Source organism: Nilaparvata lugens, chromosome 2 (genome assembly GCF_014356525.2).
Source record: "Nilaparvata lugens isolate BPH chromosome 2, ASM1435652v1, whole genome shotgun sequence".
In the NCBI taxonomy this organism is placed as follows: domain Eukaryota; kingdom Metazoa; phylum Arthropoda; class Insecta; order Hemiptera; family Delphacidae; genus Nilaparvata; species Nilaparvata lugens.
This window is the reverse complement of record NC_052505.1, coordinates 79,955,234-79,972,533: the sequence shown is the minus strand read 5'-3', so window position 1 is coordinate 79,972,533 and position 17,300 is coordinate 79,955,234. Positions and strand designations below refer to the sequence as shown.

Sequence of the window (17,300 nt, the reverse complement as noted above, 5' to 3'; positions counted from 1 at the left end):
TAGAGGGCCAATAGCAAGGATGTACGTGGAATTTGACTTGTGGGGACACACACGACGGGGGATTTGGGGGGTGTACAATCATTATATAATATGAGTAGTTTTAGGTATGTTCAAGTAGGAAGAAACAAACCAATTAATTTAATTTTAATACAAAGTCCAATTTATTGAGTGTAAAAAGCTCATAAGAAAACTTGACAATGCATGAAATTATAAAAAGCTACCATGCTAAAAGAGAATACTCATTTTTATTGAGAATTTGTTTTCCACTTGAATTGTCCGCCCATTTAGGATCAAACTTTGTGGTTCCGATCATTAAAATTGATTTCAAATGTTCATCTGACAAGAAAGTATTTGGATTTAACAAACTTGATTTTTGAAAATGTCTGCTCACACTTGTAGATAGATCCAAAAAGAGAAAACATAGCTCGAGCATGGTTTTTTATATTTTTAAAGTCTTTTTCTGGGAGAGAACTGTAAAATGGAATTAGGCTACCTTCTTTGTAGCGTTCAAACAGGGACATGTACAGTCCGTTTGCTAATATCTCACAATGGTTGATCGCTGCTTGTTTACAGCTAATTTTACACTTATTAAGAAATGGAGTGGCTAGTAAGAGAAGAGTACTGAACTCACAGTTGTTGTCAAAAATGTTATAAATATATATTTTTTAAAATCTGTTGCAATAACTCTCGGCGGGCCGGACAAAATCCATCCGCGGGCCGGATGTGGCCCGCGGGCCGTAGGTTGGAGAGCCCTGGTCTACTGAATAAAATAATTTCTTCTACACAGAAGATTAACAGGAGAGCACCAAAACTATATTTCTGATCTGGGAAACATCGCCTTTAATAGAGATAATTTTAATTCTAGTTCATCAACAATATCAATACTTGTTTCTTTTCATAATTAACAAGATAATTAAAATCATTAACAACTACAAAAACCTATACATACTCATTTAATTTCATTGAATGTAAATAAAGCATATCACTGTCGTAGGATTATATAGAAGATATATTAATAGAATAAAATGAATTGTAGAAGCATTAATAATGATAACATTAATACAAACTTTATAATGAACCATTATTTTTAGAGCCATCTTAGTCACAAAAGAACAATAATGAGTATCATTCGTTATTTGGGAAGCATAAATAAGTTTCTGTCATCTAATAGACATGAAATTGTCAATAACATTATGAATCAGTCGTATGTAACAATAAAACAACCTATAGTGTTGATAATAGAAATTGAGCAATATGAGAAAACGGAGGACATTTCCAGAATAAAAATGGACTCAAATTCTTGAGAGTGAAAATATTCAAGAAAATATCTAATATTCTGATATTAGAAATATATCTAATATATCTGATATTCAGAAAACATCTTTTGAAAATTATCTATTTATAAAATTTGGGAGTAGAGCTGTTTTGGGCAGGGCCTGTTGCTCTCGTCCAGTCATATCTATATTATGATTTGCAATTGTATTGATAAATAAATTAATTATCAAGAGAACAGCACTAGAAAATTGTTGACTGTTAGAAATTTCAATCAAATTCAAATTAGTATTCATTAGCGAATATTGTTTGAATAAAACATGATTATTTTACAATAGTTCATAAATGATGAAAATATTTATTCAATTTAATAAAGTTGATTAGTAAAATCGTAATTAAATAATATGAAAAGCAACGAATAATAAATGTCTAGTAAGTCCAAGCTCTTTGTTGCAGGCCAATGTAGACACTGCTCCAATGTAAACTACCTGCAATACGAGAATTAATGTCATAATCTCATGTATACAGTACAATATTCAAAACAGTATTCCATACAGTTAATCTGAATGTTTAAATGATTACAGTAAATTCCAATTCACTCTAAAAAGCAATTTGAAATAGTATAATGTCTAAAAAGCGTAGATTTTATGAACCCTCAATAGCTTTTTATGGTCAATGTCTTCTTCTTCTTCTTCTTCTTCCTCTCCTCCTCCTCCTTCTTCTTCTTCTTCTTCTTCTTCTTCTTCTCCTCCTCCTTATTCTCCTAGTTCTTCTCCTCCTCCTCCTCCTTCTTCTTCTTCTTCTTCTTCTTCTCCTCCTCCTTCTTATTCTTCTTCTTCTTTCCAGAATTAGAGGTACTCACCAGTTTCAAAGTTCTGGTCTCAAAGGATATATATCTTGTGCACTTACAATCTTTTTAGAGATTTCAATACAGGTTTTGGGATTCTATATCTGGCATCCATTCAACATGATTCTTCCAGTTTAATCTGTATTTTCATACTGTTCAGCCAATGATGATAAGCCCAACTCATTTCTGATATCATTATAATTCATTTTTCATTTATTGTATAAAATACTATAATCATAATACAATTATGACATTGGAGGAAAAACTAGGCTGAGCCTGTACTATTTCTCTCCAAAAATGTTGATAAAATGTTAATGTTGTCCAAAAGATAAGGTTATGTAATCACACACTTATGTATTCGTTACTTGATTTTTGGACCAGGAATGATGATTTAAAATTTTGAAGGTTGATTTTATACTCTAAATGAATCACAGAATGTATCACAATAAATTAAAAACTTTAGAAATATTTCACTTATTTAAAAAAATTTAATACAAAATCAAAAACCTACTCACTATTTTGTTATCATCATTGCGGAATCTGTCCAACTCTGTGCAACCTTTCACACTTCGAAGGAAACACATCTCTGCTGCTTGTACTCTGCTTAATGTTTTCTTCTTGCTAACCCAAGTTTCCGCTCCATATAATAGAGTTGGTACCGCCATTAATTTATAAAATTTCAGTTGTTTCTTCGTCCTTGTTCTGTATTTCAATCTGCGTTTTATTGTACCACATATGTAAAGAAATTTATTCAATTTCAGATCTACATAATCTCAACACTCAAGTATTTGAAGTAAGACACTTGTTCAAGTACAGTGTTATCCAATATTATGATTTTAGTTCTGATGGTTAATTTAACGCAGAAGGCCATTGTTTTTTGATATTCGGAATTATATATTTTTTGAAATATTATTAAGAACATACATTGTTTTTTGCAAGTTATCTTCAGAGTTCTGAAGAATAACAAGGCTTAAGGATTAATGGATTAAGGACCTCCCCCTCCCAACTGATAATTGGAAAATAATCGATATAATTCATATTGCATTTTTAAAAATATATTTGGCTACACAGCAGAATCATCCATACAATCAAAGCAAGAAAACCATCCATAAGAATCTACATAAAAACAGAGAACTAATTCCCTAATAAATAAATATATATATATAATATATATATATAATATATATAAATAAATATATATATATATATAATATATATATATATATATATATATATATATATATATATATATATATATATATATAAATAAAAGCGGAATGGCACTCACTCACTCACTGACTGACTCACTCACTCACTCGCAGAACTAAAAATCTACCGGACCAAAAACGTTCAAATTTGGTAGGTATGTTCAGTTGGCCCTTTACAGGCGCACTAAGAAATCTTTTGGCAATATTTTAACTCTAAGGGTGGTTTTTAAGGGTTTAAAGTTCGTCTTTTAGCATGTATATTCTTCTTATTCCAATCTCTTAATTATGATTGAAGAATGTCCATACCATATGTTAATATAGAACTATAATCTAGAGAGAGTACCTCTTCGAAACAGTTGTTAACTGGTAACTAAATTAATAATTTTGTCAGGTTGGCATTAAGTTGAGTTGACTTTGTTAGGTTGGCACCAAGTTGAAGATTGAAATGCATTTATCGCGGAAAAATTGATTGGGCACTGCTACTTCAATCAGAGCTATTACTGAGAATATTATATCGCCTGATATGGCGAGCGAAGCGAGCCCGCTGATCTAATTTTTTACGGGGGTCCAGGGGGCGGAGCCCCCTTGCTAGACGGATATGGCGAGCGAAGCGACCCTGTTTTCTTACGGGGGTCCAGGGGGCGGAGCCCCCTGGCTAGACGGATATGGCGAGCAAAGCGAGCCTGACGGCTAGTTCCAATATAAAACAAATTCCATTAATAAAACAAAATATCAATTGGAACTTATAACCACATTTTCACATTTTCTAGGCATTTTTCAATGTTAAATTGAACATATAGAACCAAGTCTCACTGGAACGAATCCCAGGGAGATTTGCAAAACTTCAATTTTGTTTTACACAGTTTGCGATTTGTCTTTATTTTAAAGCAAGGAATAGTTGATTGATGGACAATACACGACTTAGTGTTGTCAACAATATTCTTCTTCTTAGGGTGCCTGTCCACTACAATTATATGGGTAATTATCACTTTGTTGGTTGCGTTCCAGTCAACAATATATCTTGCTTTCATGGATACTATAGCATTAATTGTTCAGTAAAATTCTCGTCTTACTAGAATTACATTGTGCAGAACTAATAATTACATTTTCACAAAGTTGATTACAATAACTCCGTTGAATTTGTTTATAATTAGCCCTACAAATCCACCACTGTGTAAAATTGTTACTCCTTTAGAATCCCCGAATAAAAATGGCTGCAGGGATTCAAATTGGAACAGTATTTTTCAACAAATAGTCTACAATAGTTATTGGTGAGGAGTCCCTTACGGGGAGGTCCCACCTACCCTGAACATGACTTTCTTTTGAGAATCAACCTAATAAATAATGATAAATTTTACTCAGGAGGTAAACTTTCAGGTAAATTTGCAAGACTGATTTTCATAAGGACTCAAATTTTAATACTGAGTGAACAGCTGAGTATTAGAAAATCTATTAAAGAAATACTTGATAAATCCTTTCACAATATAAGAGTTGCTTCCAGATTGAATCTACCGTTCACTTCCGCTGTCGATAATTATTATCGCATTTATGCATGTAAATGAAATGGCAATCCATGTAATATAATAAAGGAAAGAACTGGCTTATACACGTACGAGATAGGAAATCCAAGAATGACGCATCACGTCTGTGCTACTGGACTGATTAACTTGAAATTTGCATATCGATTCTTAATTTACCTAGGATTGTTATAGGCCTATTTTCAATTCTTCAATATTTCATTACCTCAAGTTTTCAGTTTGTCAAGTTCGTTATTACACCCTTGCGGAGCACGGGTTACCTACTAGTATTGTAATAAAATATAAGTTGACCTGACTTCTTGACAATATCAAGGTTAGTTGAGAACACTGTTAAGAACACTATATTTTAGAACTATGTCCTTCAAGACATAGGACATAGGTTTGGGATGTATTTGATTGTTATTTATCTTTTTAATAAAGAATAAAGAAAGACGTTCACTATTTATTTATACTCTCTCCTTCAAGACGTTTACTATATTTATATACCGGTACTCCCTCTTTCAAGACGTTCAGTATTTATTTTCTTGAAAGATTAAATTATTATTTATTAATTTATTTAATCTTGAAAGATTAAGAGTATTCTTGAAAGATTACTGATTTGAGTTGTACCCGAGCCGACACCATAGGATGATGAACAAAATCATACACACCGTGTCCTACGAAGAGGTTTACACGTGACTTACGATTTACGTGCCCATTCATGCACCGAACTTTTTTTAATTTCACACAGTTTACAAAGTAGGTTCTAAAAATATTCTGGGAAAATTTCAACTCTCTAACCTTCATAGAAACAAAATGACGGCATATTGAAAAACGATACTTAAAAAAAATTAAACCGGTGTTTTTGGTTTTATAAAATATTTTTATTGTTGCACTTTAGGGCAATATGACTTAAATAAAAAACTAGAACATAGCCTAATGAAAAACCTTCCAAAAATTATTCAAATTGAAGCCCATCCACAGCAACACACTGATAACAGCGCTTAAGAAATGATTCCAAAGCAATGACTTTGCGATATCCGGAGAAATTCCTCTCCTATTGATCGTTTTAGTTCCTCATTATTATTGAAGCTATCGGTATAAACTTTTTCCTTCAAGTAACACCATAAAAAGAAGTCACAAACAGTTAAATCTGGTGATCAGGGTGGCCTATCTGAAAAATCACTTCCACGACCAATCCAACGGCCATGAAGTTTGTCATTTAGTAATTGCTTGACATGATTTGCGAAATGAGGTGGAGCACCATCTTGTTGGAAGATTGCTTGATTCATTTCTGGTACCATCAAATGAGGCAAGACTACTGCAACTTGGTAAACAATTCAGATAATAACTCATGAAAATAGTTTTTATAGAAAGCGAATTAGTAACATTTTCAATATACCGCCATTTAGTTTCTACAAAGGTTAGGGAGCTGAAATTCTCCCAGAATATTTCCAGTACCTACTTTGTAAACAATGTAAAATTTAAAGAAGATCGGTGCATGAATGGACACGTAATATAAAATTAAACCTGTGAATCTCTTCGTGGGACACGGTGTACATTGAATCAACTACAAAAAGTGGATGCTTTTATAGGTTACTCCCTCCTTCAATACGTTATATTGAAAATTACTGAATATAAAGAAAATAAAAATCTCAGTGCCCTTTTTTTGAAATATTTGATCACAACATGTTTCGGTCATTTATGCCATTTTCAAGTGATATGAATTAAATAAATAAATACTATTGGAAGATTCTAATTTTGATCATATGTTAGTGTATTCATATGTTTTTATGAACTAGTACTGTAAATTTTGGGTTTAAATTTGCATGATTCTATCAAAAATGGGGTTATTGGTGTCTAATTGGATTAAGTTTATTATTTTATCTCTGTTTAATTTTGCTGCTTTATAAATATGAAATTCTTCTTTGACATTCAGTTTTTGACTTTTATTACCATAATTAAGTATTTTCATATTGGAATTTATATCTGTAAAATTATGGCCTGAATCTATCAAGTGTTCAGCAAATGCCGACTTTTGTGTATAATTTTTAGATTTTAGTGCTTAGATATGTTCTTGAAACCTGATATGGAAATTTCTTCCCGTTTATCCGATATAGGACTTGTCGCAATCACTACATTTAAGTTCATAGATTCCAGATTTTTTAAACTTATCTTGCTGTACATTTAAATTTGATTTCTTTTTTATCAGTTCGAATGCATTATTTGTTGTCCTATAACCTAGAAAGAATTTATTTTTTGTAAAGGTTTTTCTTATAGCTTTATTAGATTTTATTAATTTTTACTGAGATTTTTATTTTCTTTATATTTATATTACAAGTAGCCCTATACAGGAAAAAGATAAATGAAAATTACTGATTTGAGTTATACCTAAGCCGACACCATACAATAATGAACAAAATCATAGATACAGAAAAGTAAATGCTTTTACCTCATCATGCAGTTTGTTTTGTCTTCTTGAGGGCTGCTTTGTTGAAGTTGCAGATTGATCCAAGCAGAGCGGTCCTCTTGTCGTCAACACCGTTCACTCCAATCGAAGCCAGGCTGGCTGAGTTGGCAGCCGGCGTGGGCATAGGTGGGGGAGGGGGAGGGGGTGCACCTGGAAAAAATATATTTAAAAATTGATCAATTGGAAAGAAATTATAGGTACTTATTTTAAATTAATGTAATTATATTATTTTATTTTGGCAAAATAAATAAAATAATGTGAAATATTCTTCTATGTTTGGTTTTGAAGCATGTAAATTAAAAATCTATTTTGTGAAAATAGTTAAGGACTGAAAATTTTGTGAAGTGAACAAGACTTAACCTATTTCGGACTAAGTGTAACCTTATCTAAATTTGGGAGAGAAACCCATTACCTTATTGTACCTCATTTTTTCTCTCCCTATCATGCAATTTTTGTATGAATCAATAACGAATAAATATTCTATCCTATTCTAATAAATATTCTATCCTATTCTCAAATGATTCCTCGTTTTGCGGTCAACTATTCCACCACCATGCAAGTTTAGGGCGAGACCATGTTAGGTGTTCTTTCTGGCGTTTTTAGACGAGTCGGCAGGTGACACCATGTTAGGCGTTCTTTCAGGCGTTTTTAGACGAGTCGTCGGGGCAGGAAGCTCTCCGATTGGCTAATCATCAGCTGATTTCCGAAAGCCAACCCAATCAGAGAGCTGCCGACTAGTCTGAAAACGTCTAATATAGTCTCGCTCTTTTGGTAATAGCTTTTATTTCTTGATATTCTTCTTCATTTGATGAAATATACTAATTGAAAATGTATTATATTTTTATTTTTCATCGATTCTTCAGTTAAAATAGCAGGTTGACTTTTTGCCCAAATGTTTCTCGCATAAAACTGAACAATAGCTCCAGACTGAAAGTTTGACATACACTTCAATTTTAACGAAGAATTACAGTCCAAGAAACAATATGCAACAAAGTGGAATTTTTATGTTTTTCACGTTTGTGATGGATCATTTGTTGTTAATTTGAAGCGTATATCATTGAGAGATACTAAAAAATTGACTTGAAAATTTATCGATCCTCGAGTCAAGACAGCAGGCTGGCTTCTTGAACAAATGGTTGTGAAATTTCAATAATTTTAACGATATAGTGGTAAAATAATTTATTGTTAAATAATAAAAATCAATAAGAGAGATTTAACTCCAGTTGATAGCTATTTGAGGCACAATTATGTGCTGATCGAAACATCAACTTAACACCACTAGGTCCGATTTCTAGGAAAATATTATTAATTTTGATGGATCATTGAATAAAGATTCAATATATTTAATGGTCCATGAGATTTAATAAGTGTCCTAAAAACTAGGGCCTATACTGTTTACTTTAAAATTGGGGTTTGAAGCTATTTAGTCTAATGACTGTTGTTTCTATCCCCATTGTAATTATTGTCTATGAATAAATAAATATATTAATAGTAGCCTAATCAATAAATAACAAAATAAAGATAAACTTACCTGCTGGGGGTGTCAGTGTACCAACAGATGTAGCAGTGCTTATGCTGTTGGGACTGTCAGACCTTTCTGGCGAAATTCCGTTTGCCATATTGGTCACACTTGATTTACGACTGAGGCTGTTTTCATGTCCGTGGCCATTCACAATTTTGCCGTTCTTCTTCTAGAAAAGAAAATAATGATGGATTTTAATAACAATTCTTACATAAAAACAAACATTTAAATGACAAAGCAGTCTAAATTTCAAGAAAATAATAGTAAAAGCATTATAATACTCATGCGATTGGGAACTTTTGGACATAACATCCCTCTTGAACACGAGTATGTAGTTGTACAGGGACCGGCATATTAATCTGACGATTTTGTAGTAATGGTTATGTTTGAACCACTGCAATTGAAAAGGCGGGAATGTTGTACATCGATAGGTCTATTCTTACCATTCCAGTAGCCAGTATGTCGTGGTCAAGTGAACATCGAGCGATTGTAATTGAAGCGTTTATGTCGCAGACATTTCAATAATTTAAATCGACACGCGCCTGTTCCCAGTAGGAATACGATCTTGTTGTGGGTAAAGAGTTTCAGTAACACGTTGTCCGCTTTATAAACGAAACCAACAGGACGAAAACGAACCGTGAGAACGCCTGAAAAACGCCCGAGTAGCTGTTACACAGTCTCCACGACGTTCAGCAGCGAAACATGCTGTTTTGCTAGCCATTTCTGATCGAAGTGTACGACGAATTCTTCATTCCGAACTAAAATTCCATCCGTATAAAATAATGTTAGTGCAACAACTTAATGCAAATGATTGGGCACATTGCAAAGCCGCTTGCGAGATCATTCTCGAAAATGTCCACCAGGATGACGTTATTCTTTCAAGTGACGAGGATCATTTTCATTTTTCGGGATTTGTGAATAAACAAAATAACCGTTATTGAGCAGCCAATAATCCACAAAGCTAAAGGAGTCATTCAACGAGAAATTGAAGCAATTCCACAAGTGATGATTGAGCTAACAAACAATATAATCGATTAGGAATACACTATTGGGAAAAAATAATACAACTGTTTTCATAGAATTAAAGTAAAAAACACAACATTTGAACTGCAATATTCAGAGACAATAGATTTTAAATGATTAAAGAACCTGCTCTCAAGAATCAACCTCATTCAAGATAAATTATGTAATTGAAAATTAGCTAAGGTGATATAAAAATATTTACACTAAATTTCATTAAACGATATATGATAAGAAAAATGTAACCCAGAAAATATCTAATCATTGAATGCTGCATGAATTGGAATGCGAAATATAAAAATAACTAGGGTATACTAAATCTCATAGACCGATATACAACCGAATTAAAGTTGAATGATTTGATCAATTCTTATTATTTCTTACTGTTAAGTAGATCTTTAACATTACTTAAATGGATTTCACTGTACAATGTTCATTACATATTTTTAAAGTACATCACTGACTGGGTTCCAAACAACATCACCAATTAAAAGAGGACTGAAATTATCTGGAATAAGAATGAGAAATTTTGCTTACAGTTGCATTTTTATTCCGTTTTTTATCGTTTCTCTGATTCTCTTCAGCACTGAGTACCTCTTGCATCTTGACCAGTCTTTTATGGTGACGAATCTACAACAAAAAATAGAAACATGAAATAAAACAATACAAAAAATAGCTCCATTCATAAACAAACTATTAGTATACCGATGGGCATTTCCGAGAGCATTCTACAAGTAAGAAATTGTGGGACATCTAATGTGAACTCTTAACTCTTCTAATATGAAGCGTAATTATAGATTTTGAATAATTAATTATTAAAAGTTGAAAAAATTATAAAAATATGATGAAGAACTACCAACTGAGCACTCTACACTCAGGTATTAATTTATAATTCATCCCAATATGATGATGATGATCTGTTTATTGATTTTGGTCTTGATAGTTGTTTTCAAAGAATGTGGCAACTATCAATTTCGGAATTAATTTACTCAAAAATAATTCATTCCGTAATAGAATATTCAATATTCACACATACCGTAACAATAAAATTCATATTGAAATGCAAAACAAAAATTGAAAGGTTTTTCATTTTATAGCCTCCACCATCATTATTAATACCTGAATAATATTCCCATTAGTGATCACTTACGTGGATGAATGATAAAAACATGGAATCCAGAAAATTATTTTTGGTAGATTGAGAATCCATAAAATCCGGTTAACAAGTGTTAACAAGTTTGTGTTTCTTGAATAGTTCCAAATTTTCTTAAATAGCTCAATATTATTCGTTACAAGTGGTAATTGAGTGGAATATTTCTAATCAGTTTATTAATTCAAGCCATCTAAATTCAAAATGTTTAATTATATAGTTAAAATTATAATTTTAAAATATTAAAATTATAGTTTTAATGTTTATTTTGGACTAGAATTTTATAAAAATTGTACACGTGAAATTCTAACCTTATCTTGGACTTTGTCACTTATAAATTTGGAAGAAAAATAGCACAAGGACTACCTTATTATTTCATCTTTCAATGTTATAACATTAGTGTCATTTGCATCTATATAATAAGAGAGAGTAGGGTTGTGTTTGTTCGTGTGTTCGTTTGTTCGCATCAAAACATGTCAACTTGTGGATTGCATACCGGAAAACGGGAATGATTTAGATCTCCAAATTTTGCACATAGATTCTAAAAATATCAATCTCGTGCACCTGGAAGCCCAAATTATAATTTTCCTTCTAGATTTTTTAGAATTAATGTTTAGATTTCATTAATGGTACATTAGATTTCATTAAGATCACCAAATCATAATATGGTCGAAATTAAAAAAGGAACATCTGTTTCTATATTGCTTTCTACCTGAAAAACATAGTTTTTAAACTTCGTTTTCTTGATGCAATGTTCAGGCCTACACGTGGCATGGATTATTAATTTTTCAGCTAGAACAATAATTTTGAGACAAAGTGCTAGATAAAAGTCTACAGTTTCATCAATGCTGTTTCGGCAATATGAAAACGCATGCAGTTAATATGTCTTTGAATGAAGGTGTTGTTATTTACATAAAGAAACTATATTCTTCCATTTTTATTTTATTTAATTAAAATTTCAAAAGTTTTCTGTCACTCCCAAATTTTTTTCGCCATTTTGAATCCAACTTCTTTTTTTAATTGAAAGGTGGTCATACTGATTTACTTGAAATGCAGCATATAAATTCTTAATCAACCGAGGATTCTTATAGGCCTATTTTGAATTCTTTTAGATTTCATTAAGTCAAGTTTCAAGAAATACCCTTGCGAAGCACGGGTTACCTGCTAGTTGTATATAAATGAATAAATTGTAAATAGGGGTACAAACACAGATTTCAAAAGGAAGAAAGTTAACATCAATTGAAACATTATACAAACAAAATTAATAGGGGTTATTCCACCCCTACACTCGGACGAATAGTCTTTGTAGGGATATTCCAGAAAAGCATGCTCTGTATTACAATGTAACCTGTATTTTTTATGGAATAAAGAATTTTCGAGTTTTTTTGGAAAACAGATAGATATCTATCTAATTCAAGTGCTGTTATCTATATCGCTGTTATAGTGCTGTTATAGATATCTATACAATTCAAGTGCACCCTAACCTTCTTTTGTTCTTCTTCCAGATGAGTAGCAGACTTTTCGCAAGAGTTTTTCAAAGCCTCCTTAACAGTAGTTGAGAGCTTCAAGGTGCAACGGAACTCGGAGGAGGCAACTTGTGACATGGGGAAAATCGGTAATTTCAACAGCGACTCCAACGTTGGCAGACCTGACTTGCAGGCGGCAGATGATAGAATTGACTCGAATATTGGCCCTGCAATGTCAAACAATCGTTATTCAACACAACCAAGGCTATATAGTTTCGAGATTCATTTGAATTCAATTCAAGCATACATTCTTAGAAGTCAACTCCAATAAAATATGATATTAGCTTCATGGGGTAGCCACAAGATCATAATATGAATTAAATTTTAGCACACCTCCTTGGAAGTTAACTCCAATATAAGCTAAAATTAGCTTCATGGGGTAGCCAAAAGATCATAATATGAATTAATTTTAGCACACCTCCTTGGAAGTTAACTCCAATATAAGCTAAAATTAGCTTCATGGGGTAGCCACAAGATCATAATATGAATTAAATTTTAGCACACCTCCTTGGAAGTTACTCCAATATAAGCTAAAATTAGCTTCATGGGGTAGCCAAAAGATCATAATATGAATTAAATTTTAGCACACCTCCTTGGAAGTTAACTCCAATATAAGCTAAAATTAGCTTCATGGGGTAGCCACAAGATCATAATATGAATTAAATTTTAGCACACCTCCTTGGAAGTTAACTCCAATATAAGCTAAAATTAGCTTCATGGGGTAGCCACAAGATCATAATATGAATTAAATTTTAGCACACCTCCTTGGAAGTTAACTCCAATATAAGCTAAAATTAGCTTCATGGGGTAGCCACAAGATCATAATATGAATTAAATTTTAGCACACCTCCTTGGAAGTTAACTCCAATATAAGCTAAAATTAGCTTAATGGGGTAGCCACAAGATCATAGTATGAATTAAATTTTAGCACACCTCCTTGGAAGTTAACTCCAATATAAGCTAAAATTAGCTTCATGGGGTAGCCACAAGATCATAATATGAATTAAATTTCAGCACACCTCCTTGGAAGTTAACTCCAATATAAGCTAAAATTAGCTTAATGGGGTAGCCACAAGATCATAGTATGAATTAAATTTTAGCACACCTCCTTGGAAGTTAACTCCAATATAAGCTAAAATTAGCTTCATGGGGTAGCCACAAGATCATAATATGAATTAAATTTCAGCACACCTCCTTGGAAGTTAACTCCAATATAAGCTAAAATTAGCTTCATGGGGTAGCCACAAGATCATAGTATGAATTAAATTTTAGCACACCTCCTTGGAAGTTAACTCCAATATAAGCTAAAATTAGCTTCATGGGGTAGCCACAGATCATAATATGAATTAAATTTTAGCACACCTCCTTGGAAGTTAACTCCATATAAGCTAAAATTAGCTTCATGGGGTAGCCACAAGATCATAATATGAATTAAATTTTAGCACACCTCCTTGGAAGTTAACTCCAATATAAGCTAAAATTAGCTTCATGGGGTAGCCACAAGATCATAATATGAATTAAATTTTAGCACACCTCCTTGGAAGTTAACTCCAATATAAGCTAAATTTAGCTTCATGGGGTAGCCAAAAGATCATAATATGAATTACATTTTAGCACACCTCCTTGGAAGTTAACTCCAATATAAGCTAAAATTAGCTTCATGGGGTAGCCACAAGATCATAATATGAATTAAATTTTAGCACACCTCTTGGAAGTTAACTCCAATATAAGCTAAAATTAGCTTCATGGGGTAGCCACAAGATCATAATATGAATTAAATTTTAGCACACCTCCTTGGAAGTTAACTCCAATATAAGCTAAAATTAGCTTCATGGGGTAGCCACAAGATCATAATATGAATTAAATTTTAGCACACCTCCTTGGAAGTTAACTCCAATATAAGCTAAAATTAGCTTCATGGGGTAGCCACAAGATCATAATATGAATTAAATTTTCAAGAATACCCTTGCGAAGCACGGGTTACCTGCTAGTTGTATATAAATGAATAAATTGTAAATAGGGTACAAACACAGATTTCAAAAGGAAGAAAGTTAACATCAATTGAAACATTATACAAACAAAATTAATAGGGTTATTCCACCCCTACACTCGGACGAATAGTCTTTGTAGGGATATTCCAGAAAAGCATGCTCTGTATTACAATGTACCTGTATTTTTTATGGAATAAAGAATTTTCGAGATTTTTTTTGGACAGATAGATATCTATCTAATTCAAGTGCTGTTATCTATATCGCTGTTATAGTGCTGTTATAGATATCTATACAATTCAAGTGCACCCTAACCTTCTTTTGTTCTTCTTCCAGATGAGTAGCAGACTTTTCGCAAGAGTTTTTCAAAGCCTCCTTAACAGTAGTTGAGAGCTTCAAGTGCAACGGAACTCGGAGGAGGCAACTTGTGACATGGGGAAAATCGGTAATTTCAACAGCGACTCCAACGTTGGCAGACCTGACTTGCAGGCGGCAGATGATAGAATTGACTCGAATATTGGCCCTGCAATGTCAAACAATCGTTATTCAACACAACCAAGGCTATATAGTTTCGAGATTCATTTGAATTCAATTCAAGCATACATTCTTAGAAGTCAACTCCAATAAAATATGATATTAGCTTCATGGGGTAGCCACAAGATCATAATATGAATTAAATTTTAGCACACCTCCTTGGAAGTTAACTCCAATATAAGCTAAATTTAGCTTCATGGGGTAGCCAAAAGATCATAATATGAATTAAATTTTAGCACACCTCCTTGGAAGTTAACTCCAATATAAGCTAAAATTAGCTTCATAAATTTTAGCACACCTCCTTGGAAGTTAACTCCAATATAAGCTAAATTAGCTTCATGGGGTAGCCAAAAGATCATAATATGAATTAAATTTTAGCACACCTCCTTGGAAGTTAACTCCAATATAAGCTAAAATTAGCTTCATGGGGTAGCCACAAGATCATAATATGAATTAAATTTTAGCACACCTCCTTGGAAGTTAACTCCAATATAAGCTAAAATTAGCTTCATGGGGTAGCCAAAAGATCATAATATGAATTAAATTTTAGCACACCTCCTTGGAAGTTAACTCCAATATAAGCTAAAATTAGCTTCATGGGGTAGCCACAAGATCATAATATGAATTAAATTTTAGCACACCTCCTTGGAAGTTAACTCCAATATAAGCTAAAATTAGCTTCATGGGGTAGCCACAAGATCATAATATGAATTAAATTTTAGCACACCTCCTTGGAAGTTAACTCCAATATAAGCTAAAATTAGCTTCATGGGGTAGCCACAAGATCATAATATGAATTAAATTTTAGCACACCTCCTTGGAAGTTAACTCCAATATAAGCTAAAATTAGCTTCATGGGGTAGCCACAAGATCATAGTATGAATTTGGAAGTTAACTCCAATATAAGCTAAAATAGCTTCATGGGGTAGCCACAAGATCATAGTATGAATTAAATTTTAGCACACCTCCTTGGAAGTTAACTCCAATATAAGCTAAATTTAGCTTCATGGGGTAGCCACAAGATCATAATATGAATTAAATTTTAGCACACCTCCTTGGAAGTTAACTCCAATATAAGCTAAAATTAGCTTCATGGGGTAGCCACAAGATCATAATATGAATTAAATTTTAGCACACCTCCTTGGAAGTTAACTCCAATATAAGCTAAAATTAGCTTCATGGGGTAGCCACAAGATCATAGTATGAATTAAATTTTAGCACACCTCCTTGGAAGTTAACTCCAATATAAGCTAAATTTAGCTTCATGGGGTAGCCACAAGATCATAGTATGAATTAAATTTTAGCACACCTCCTTGGAAGTTAACTCCATATAAGCTAAAATTAGCTTCATGGGGTAGCCACAAGATCATAATATGAATTAAATTTCAGCACACCTCCTTGGAAGTTAACTCCAATATAAGCTAAAATTAGCTTCATGGGGTAGCCACAAGATCATAGTATGAATTGGAAGTTAACTCCAATATAAGCTAAAATTAGCTTCATGGGGTAGCCACAAGATCATAATATGAATTAAATTTTAGCACACCTCCTTGGAAGTTAACTCCAATATAAGCTAAAATTAGCTTCATGGGGTAGCCACAAGATCATAATATGAATAAATTTTAGCACACCTCCTTGGAAGTTAACTCCATATAAGCTAAAATTAGCTTCATGGGGTAGCCACAAGATCATAGTATGAATTAAATTTTAGCACACCTCCTTGGAAGTTAACTCCAATATAAGCTAAAATTAGCTTCATGGGGTAGCCACAAGATCATATATGAATTAAATTTTAGCACACCTCCTTGGAAGTTAACTCCAATATAAGCTAAAATTAGCTTCATGGGGTAGCCACAAGATCATAATATGAATTAAATTTTAGCACACCTCCTTGGAAGTTAACTCCAATATAAGCTAAAATTAGCTTCATGGGGTAGCCACAAGATCATAATATGAATTAAATTTTAGCACACCTCCTTGGAAGTTAACTCCAATATAAGCTAAAATTAGCTTCATGGGGTAGCCACAAGATCATAATATGAATTAAATTTTAGCACACCTCCTTGGAAGTTAACTCCAATATAAGCTAAAATTAGCAATTTTAGCACACCTCCTTGGAAGTTAACTCCAATATAAGCTAAAATTAGCTTCATGGGGTAGCCAAAAGATCATAATATGAATAAATTTTAGCACACCTCCTGGAAGTTAACTCCAATATAGCTAAAATTAGCTTCATGGGGTAGCCA

General features: G+C 32.7%; 1 protein-coding gene across 1 annotated transcript in view; it reads right to left on the bottom strand.

Moving 5' to 3' along the window:
* Positions 1-1,372: 1,372 nt before the first annotated feature.
* Positions 1,373-17,300, bottom strand: part of LOC111051120 (PX domain-containing protein kinase-like protein) — a 39,879-nt gene continuing 23,951 nt past the window's right edge. The window contains exons 7-11 of the mRNA XM_022337549.2: positions 12,491-12,699; positions 10,394-10,486; positions 8,846-9,005; positions 7,297-7,464; positions 1,373-1,760 (exon numbers count right to left, since the gene is read on the bottom strand). Coding sequence (XP_022193241.2) covers positions 7,301-7,464; positions 8,846-9,005; positions 10,394-10,486; positions 12,491-12,699 — 626 coding nt within the window. The 3' untranslated portion in view covers positions 1,373-1,760; positions 7,297-7,300. The remainder of the gene's footprint in view (positions 1,761-7,296; positions 7,465-8,845; positions 9,006-10,393; positions 10,487-12,490; positions 12,700-17,300) is intronic.